This window comes from Glycine max, chromosome 16 (genome assembly GCF_000004515.6).
Source record: "Glycine max cultivar Williams 82 chromosome 16, Glycine_max_v4.0, whole genome shotgun sequence".
Taxonomy (NCBI): domain Eukaryota; kingdom Viridiplantae; phylum Streptophyta; class Magnoliopsida; order Fabales; family Fabaceae; genus Glycine; species Glycine max.
Window position 1 is genome coordinate 5,768,962 of NC_038252.2, and position 8,918 is coordinate 5,777,879.

Genomic DNA, 8,918 nt, shown 5'->3' on the forward strand with positions numbered 1-8,918 from the left:
CTTGGACAATTAAGTCTTTAATCCTATTCTCCCCCTAGGTTCTCAACCTTACCAACATTGTCGCACTTGGATTTGTTTAAAAGGCTATGCATTATTTTAAAGTTAATGATGGTCTGCATGGACTTAATACATAAATTAGTCAATCTGCTAGCTAATCTTTACCCTCTTTGTATGTAAGTACTCCTTCGTCTCCTATTATAATTATCTTTTAAGGTAATATATATTTCTTAAAAAATACTATTAATTACACAAATTACGATAATATAATGATTTTTTTAAATCGTTAATAGAAAAACTTAGAATGTAATTATCACACAAAACATCATAAGGTGGATTGATATTTGTCGATAATAAAAAAAGATAAGGTGAATTGAGTCATCTTAGTCCACCAATCTGCTAACTTGGTAATTTGGTGGGTCAAAGATAACTCAAGATAGGTTGACATGCTTCTTTTTTTAACTGCAGGAGGTTGACATGTTTAATTACATTTTCTTCTTGTTTTTAAAACTTAATTGTTACTTAAGATTTATTAGAGTTTTTTTAAGTGAATGCTAGCATGCTAATACATCAGGTATGAGCCATAGATCCCAACTAGATTGAGACTAAGACTATAACCAATCATAATTTATTAGAAATTGATTCACATTTTTATTGCTTTTAATGATTTTTTTTTTTTGCATGATATTAGATTGATTAGATGATCAATCATAAAAAAATATTGAAGATGATTTGATATTATTTTCATTTTTAATAAGAAAAAGAATTATATATTAACCATATAAAATTTTTTACATCATTCAATCACAACTCACAATGTATGATTAGATTATTAGATTATTGATTTTTATAGTAATTATTTTAAAAGTCATATCAATAATTATTTGTTATTGAAGGAGAATATAAAATTATTTTATATCATCATTACTTTTGACAAATTAAACTCTTCTTAATTTTTTTTCCCACTTTTTTGGCAAGTTTTTTTGCTGAGTTTCTTTTTTGGCAAGTTAACCTGCGATTTTATAATTTACTTTCATTTTTTTTTAGTTTTTGAGATGAGTTATATTTTTTTGTTGGTGTACAATGATTGTATTGTGGTTAGTATGACCTCATGTATCCTACTTAAACTTTACCAGTAGCTGAACCTATGAGTTATATTTTTCAACTTACTTTCTTTGACAGGTCAATCAATCTGTCCCACCCCACTTAATGCAAGTTGTTGAAAGCATGTTGAGGCAAGTTAGGCCATTTTAATTACCATCCCTTGGTGATTTCTCTGAAGTGACAAAAACAAACTGAAAAAAAACATTCAAAGTGACAAATAATGTGCAATGGAGAAATTTCATCTCCTGCATATATGCATGACATGTTAAAGAGAGACCCCAATTCCTCATCCTCACATGCACAAGTAGATGCAAATAAAGGCAGGTTTGAAGCCCTAGGAGCCTCTAAAAGCAGTCAGTTATAAGAGTGTTTGCTATAGTCACCTGAACAGCTGGAGGCAGCGCCAAAATATAGAAAAATAATAATAATAATAAACTTCGTGATTCCCAATACTCTATTCTGTTATCTTTTGTTTCAGTGATTAGTTATTATTATTTTGATTTAATTATTTTTATAATTTTTAAATTTATTCTTTTTAGTTTTTATAATTAATAAGTAAATTTAATAATCTTAAAGTTTATATTTTAATTTTCAAAAGATTTTCGCGTTAAAATTTTTTAACCAATAAAGTTTAAAAAAAATTTGAAAATTAAAATATAAACTTCAAAAATTAAAAATTTCACATATTAAACTTAGACTAAAAAAATCCATTTATTAATTATAAGAACTAAAATAAATAAATTTAAAAATTAAAAAAATTAAATAAATATTCATTCTCCAAGAGAGTTAGTATTAAAAAAATAAGAAAGGACCTTCTTCTTCTATTTTAATAGGCCATGTGCACAGTAGAAATGATCATTGCATTTCACATGAAGGCTTTGGTTTTTTTCCTTGGCTCTTTGTCCCCTCATTGGGCAAAGACGTGCTAAGTTATGAGACAACTTCACCTGATTCCTCTGGCAGTGGCAGCTACTACCATTGCATTGAAAATGTTTCACAGAACCAGTGTGAGACATTTGCACTCTTTTTCGCAAACTCTTACTACTCTCTCTCCAACCTCACCTTTTATTTGGGACTAAACAAGTTTGTGATTGCACAAGCAAATGGTTTCTCTGCAGACACTGAGTTCTTCTCCCAGGACCAGCCTCTTCTTATACCTATTCATTGCAAATGCATAGGTGGTGGCTTCTCTCAGGCTGAGTTAACCAAAACCACCATCAAAGGAGAGAGCTTCTATGGCATTGCTCAATCACTAGAGGGTTTGCCAACTTGCAAGGCTATTAGGGACAACAACCCTGGTGTGTCACCTTGGAATCTTGATGACAAAGTGAGATTAGTTGTTCCATTGAGATGTTCCTGTCCATTTTCATCTCAAGTTAGACCACAACCAAAGCTTCTTCTTTCTTATCCTGTAAGTGAAGGTCCTTTGGTTAAGCCCAAGGAACCCAATACTGGCTTTCAAACAACTAGCATCCCAGTGACAACAAGTCCACACAAGAAGTCACCAATGTGGAAGACTGAATTGTGCATTGGTCTAGCTGGTGTTGCACTTGGAGTCTGCATTGCTTTTGCTGCATTCTTTTTCTTCATCAGATTGAAGCACAAGAAGGAGGAAGAGAATTCATGCAAGGAAGGGGACTTGGAGCTGCAATATCTGAACCAAAGTGTGAGAACCACCTCAACTAGTGACAAGAAGATTTCATTTGAAGGGTCTCAGGATGCTCTTGATGTGAAAATTGTGGACACCGACGCCGCCACGCCGCGGAGGAAGTTGTTGCTGGATACATACACCATTGAGGATGTGAGAAAAGCAACTGAAGATTTCAGCTCAAGCAATCACATTGAAGGGTCAGTGTATCACGGTCGTCTGAATGGAAAGAACATGGCAATCAAAAGGACAAAGGCAGAAGTAGTAGTGTCAAAGATAGATCTTGGCCTTTTCCATGATGCAATTCACCACCACCCAAACATACTTAGGCTTCTTGGAACTAGCATGTTAGAGGGGGAGCAGCAAGAAGAGTCATTTTTGGTTTTTGAGTATGCCAAAAATGGTTCATTGAAAGATTGGCTCCATGGTGGACTAGCCATCAAGAACCAATTCATTGCTTCCTGCTACTGTTTCCTGACTTGGAGCCAAAGGCTCAGGATTTGCCTTGATGTGGCCAGTGCCTTGCAGTATATGCACCATGTTATGAATCCAAGTTATGTGCATAGAAATGTAAAGAGCCGGAACATCTTTTTGGATGAAGAATTTGGTGCCAAGATAAGGAATTTTGGTATGGCTGGTTGTGTTGAGAATGACACTGAGGACCCTCAATTCTATTCCACTAACCCTGCCTCTTGGAGTCTTGGTTATTTGGCACCTGAATATGTGCACCAAGGTGTAATTTCCCCAAGTGTTGATATCTTTGCTTATGGGGTGGTTTTGTTGGAAGTTTTGTCTGGTCAAACACCTATAAGCAGGCCTAATGAGAAGGGAGAAGGATGCATTTGGCTTACAGATAAAATCAGGTCCATTTTGGTGTCTGAAAATGTGAATGAACTAAGGGATTGGATAGACAATGCATTAGGGGAGAACTATTCATTTGATGCAGCTGTGACACTTGCCAACATTGCAAGAGCTTGTGTGGAGGAAGACTCTTCTTTGAGACCAAGTGCAAGGGAAATTGTTGAGAAGATATCAAGATTGGTGGAGGAATTACCACAAGGGGAACATGACGTGTTAATGTGTGAAAGCTCTAGCAAACCTCTGGTCATGGCAGTGGGAAACAATCTTGAATAATCCACCTATCCTAGTTTTTGGCCATCATACTACATCCTTGTTGATTTCAGTGCCTAGAGGCAATTCCTACCTAAAAACTTCTATTGCTCTTGGCTCTTGGCTCTTGCCATGTACTTGGTCCTTTTTTTTTATGTATCTAATTACCATAACAAATCAGAATAAGATAGAAAACTGTGTTCTTTTTCTCTCCCAGGAGATAAAAAGAGATACTATGTAACAAAATTATTTAGTCAGAGAAGTATCTTTTATTTTCCTCTATCTCAATGTTGATATATGCTCCATCAAAGACACAGCTAGTTTAACTGATTCAACCAAAGATTAGCAATTGTAGATCGAGAAAGATGAGAAAACCTGATTAATATGTAAATTATACTGACATTTTTGTCATTATTCAGGATCTTGGCATAACTCTGGAGGCATAATTTACTTGACCATGGGGACCAAATCTACTTATGAACATAGCTGCTATTGATATCATGTATCTACTTATGTAGTAATTAAATTAATCAAGTTGAAGTGGTCGTATATGATTGGAATTTGGAACACGCAATGCTGGCCAAAAGCCTGATGACCCTCTAGTAACTAATCTGTCAGACCTTTCTATATATGGAAAAGTTATAGCATGAATGCTATAGAATCACACTCCAGCAATGCCAATTTCATTATGCCTTGCCCATCATGAATGAAAAGAAAATCTAAACTCATCAAGAGTAATACTGGGTTTGGTAGAGAGGGATAAAGAAGAATGAAAGTGTGAGGAATAAAAAAAGAATAAAAAGGAATGAAAAAAGTTGAAAAAAAGTGGAAAGTAGGATTGTTTGATTGAAATAAAAGAGTGTAACCATGAAAGATTTGAATTAAAGTGATTAGGTAAGTAAAAAAAAAATTAATGATTAACCAAATTTTCATTTTATCTCAACACAAAAAAAAAAATGTTTCGGTGACTGTTTGATACAAAAGTATTGTTTTTTACTAATTAAAGACATATATAATCCATTAAGTAAACGGCATAATCAATTATATACCTTAAGCAAAGGGCATCAAAGAGCAATTTCCAAACAAAGTGAAGGCATAATAAATTATAGAGCATAATTGATTATGGCACAAATTTGCAACTCGATTTCATTCTTCAGTGGCCATATAAACGAGGGGGTGATGGTTAATTTGGGCAACCCATGATAAGAGGTATCAAACTTACTTTTTATTGTTTTTTCATACTCTTTCACCTCTTTTTTGGGATGAAAGTGGGGTGACTCAAATTCGTGTGAGGCTCCATAATTTTTTAAAACTTCCAACTTTGTGTTTCACCTCTAACAAACACCTTTCTCTTTCATCTTTCAACTATTTTTATTACATACTTCTTTCACCCTCTTTCATTCATCAAAACCATACACGACATAAAACTAATAACCTCAAAAATCCCAAAGCCTTCAAATGGATCACATTCTTCCTCAATAATCTACATTTTTATTAGGGGACAACAGTTACATACATCATGCATAGCACTAAATAATTTCAATTTCAAACATGTTACTTTTCATTTATACTTTTAAATTTCACTTGAATTTAATAATATCCGTATAATAAATAAGAGATCTTCTCATTTTTAAAGAGCCGGAGAAATTACACTTTAATGTTTGGAATAGATACACTCTTTTACTTAATAGAGTTGTCATTATATTTTATACATGATCATTTTCTTTTCTTAACGAAAATTTAGGTTAATTGAATCTCGAGACTCACCGTAATAAAACATGTCTTAAGACTCATTAAACGCTCATAAAAATATTTATTTATCAATAAAATTTTAAGATCCTGACATCGATAGCAAAATTTGAACTTATATTCTTGTGAGATATGAATATAATCTTACCAATTAGATCAATCTTTATTGGTTACATGAATGTCATGTTTGTTACCATGATTATACAAACTTATATATTTATTTTGTTAGAAAAACTTATACTGATGTTAACGACTAATTCTTAAATATAATATTTTGAGATATAATAAACTTAATTGAGGATGTGTTTAATTTATCTCATTTTAAAAATAACAGTTTATTGTTAGTAGTATTTTTATTTTAAGAAACAAATTTATTTGTTTCTTAAAAAATATTTATTTATAAATTTAAACAAACTCGCACATTATTTTTCCTTACATAAAATTATAAGTCATTCCATTAATTCCTTTTGAGTAAAGTGCAGTAGCATAGGAAGATCGCATGCTGTGACTAATGCCTAGGCAAGCAGCATGCATGATTCGATAACCATGCCAGCAAGAAAATGGGTATGAGAATTATCTCTTCAATTCAAAATTTAAATTTATTTCTCCCACTCTTTTCATTTTATTTCCTCTTAAACAACAAGAGCTAAAAAGTTAATTAATAAATAAATAATCAATCACTAGTAAAATTAAAGAACAGGGGAAATTAACAAATCAATACACACATTATTACAACATCATGACCTTAAATTCATCGAAAGTGAGCACCCCATCTCCATCAAGATCAAATCTAGCAATCATAACTTTACACTCATCTAAGCTTCTAGATTCACCTAACCTACTAAGCATCCTCTTAAGACTCCTGGGTGTGATGCAACCACTCCCATCCATCTCATACCTCTTAAAAGCCTCCTTCAAGTCATCCTCTTTCTCTTCCTCTTTCCCTTCCTCCAAAAACCTCACAAAATCTTCAAACCCCACCAGTCCATCGCCGTCCCTGTCGAGCAATGTCACTGCCACCTCCGCGTCCTTCTCTGACAACTCCCCGCCAATGGCCTCCACGCATTGCCGGAGCTCTGACGGCGATATCTTGCTGTCTCCATTCTCATCAAATTGGTTGAACACACGTTTATACTGGCTTAGCTTGTCCATAATATATAACCTTACAATGCAATTTTATAACCAAACTTTATAAAACATATAGACATAAATATGTGTATAATAATATGTAACCCTAGTAATCAAATAAATATACGTTTAATTTACACTTGAAATTATTATGATACGCATTCCAATGCAATCCAACGAATAAAAACAAAAATAAAAGTTCTGATACTTTTATAAAAGTACTTTTGTCTCAAAAAAGATTTTTCACCTGATTTCTAATCATGCACTTGGATGTCATAAGAAGAAAAGAAGGAGCATGCATGCATCAAAGAAATTAAATCAAGGGTGCTTGAAAAAGGAAGATGAAATGGGAGAAGGTATATATATTTGATAGTGGTCAATGCCGCGTGGCGTGAGTTGACCAAGTAATATATAACTTGTACGACCAAGTGAGAACAATAGAAGATTCTGGTCATTTACGAAATACTAATGAATATGTTTGTTTTGCTTCTTCTTCTTTTCCATTTGCGTGGGACATGAGGAGCCGCCTAAGACTCTTAATACCACACAACATGCATAAGAAACCCAAAAGTCTATTTATTAGGGAAAGTTGATAACCCACTTTAGAGGAAGTTTCTATGGAAAATAAGTTATGTCCTCCTGCCTATTCTCCTAAGTACGATTCATGAAAGATCCAAAAAGTCCTCTTTCACTAAGGATTCAGAGACACAGTTTTACTTTTCACATATTATAAACACTATGATAAATATTTCTCTTTCAAACGTGATTTATTCTATACTTAAGAATCAATAAAAATTCAATATTAGGCATTTGATTAATGACACAGGCCACCACAAAAACGTGAACAGCTTTTAACAAAAAAATTAAATCTTAATTCGTCGTGTTACAAGAAATTAAGGCCTTCGTCAACGTTGAAAGCGCATGTTTGTGGGGGCGAGGAAAATATTTATATTTTTGGTTTTATTGACTGTCATAGTTAGGTTTATTAATTTACATTATTAATCATCCTTAGTGCTATTTTGACGAGAGAAGAAGAAACGGGGAAAAAAGTAGAACGAAAATAAATAGTTGTATATTTCATATTGGCTTGAGGTCCAATTACTCTCACTTTTCTTTCTTCTTTCCAATTACCCCACTTTAGTGGAACTTTCTAGAAGTTAAAAAATTAAAAAAATTAAAAAATTAAAATCATAATTTTTTAAAAAATAAATGATCAAATATCTCAATTAAAAAATAAAAACACTAAAATTACATATTTAAAAAGAATAGAGGACAAGAATTAAACTTTAGCCTATTTATTCACCGAAGACTTTGTTGCTCCAGTGCGTATGCGTGACGTAAAAAAAGCTTGCATTTAAGTTCATTAAATTTAATAGCTATATATATATATTTATTTAATAAATATAATAATTAATCCTACATAAAATATCAATTTATTTATATAAACATATAAATACTAATATTAATTAAACACTAACTTAACACTAGTTTTTAATTCTATTTTACTTATATACATAAATGTTATATTATTCTAAATTTGATTACTTTAAAAATATTTTTATATTAAAATAATAATTAAAATATATATTTTAAAATATGTGATTAAATTAATTTATCGTAGTTCATGAAATTTTATTTACCATAATATTTAAGCATATAAATTAAGAGATATATTTATATATATTTACTATTAATACATATGAATATATAAACAACTGCTTTAAAATTCATGTTATTATGAACTAGTATTTTTTTTAAAACATTATATACATACATACATATATATATATATATATATATATATATATATATATATATATATATATATATATATATATATATAAAAGATGTAATATATTTTGTATTTGTTTGTTAAAGAAAGAATAACAATGCAATAATATAAGGATAATTTAAAACTTAATTATGTTTTTAATTCTTAATAAATATTTAATTTTGTATTTATTTTTTAATAAATTTTTGTTTTACATTGAGTCTATAATAAAATAATAATTTTATTTTTTATTTTTGATATTTTATTTTAGTCTCTAATAAATTTAATGAATTTTGTTTTTGTTCTTTTATAAATTATCAAATTCTGTTTTAGTGTCAACTTATGTGACATGTCTTTTTTAACATATACGTGAGCAATCATTTGATTGTTTTTTCATGAATAAAAAGTGTT

At 31.1% G+C, this 8,918-nt stretch overlaps 1 protein-coding gene and 1 pseudogene across 1 annotated transcript; one reads left to right on the plus strand and one right to left on the minus strand.

The window, feature by feature from the left end:
• Nucleotides 1–1,937: 1,937 nt before the first annotated feature.
• Nucleotides 1,938–3,946, plus strand: LOC100820102 (protein LYK2-like; annotated as a pseudogene).
• A 2,324-nt stretch (nucleotides 3,947–6,270) lies between these two features.
• Nucleotides 6,271–7,066, minus strand: LOC100783575 (putative calcium-binding protein CML23). The gene is made up of 2 exons (XM_006598975.4): nucleotides 6,984–7,066; nucleotides 6,271–6,770 (listed from the first exon to the last, which is right to left on the minus strand). The coding sequence occupies exon 2, from the start codon at nucleotides 6,758–6,760 to the stop codon at nucleotides 6,338–6,340; it is 423 nt and encodes a 140-aa protein (XP_006599038.1). The 5' UTR covers nucleotides 6,761–6,770; nucleotides 6,984–7,066; the 3' UTR covers nucleotides 6,271–6,337.
• Between the last annotated feature and the right edge of the window lie 1,852 nt (nucleotides 7,067–8,918).

Bases quoted from the DNA above. Each gene is read 5' to 3' on its own strand.
- LOC100783575 (XM_006598975.4), bottom strand. From the start codon at position 6,760: ATGGACAAGCTAAGCCAGTATAAACGTGTGTTCAACCAATTTGATGAG.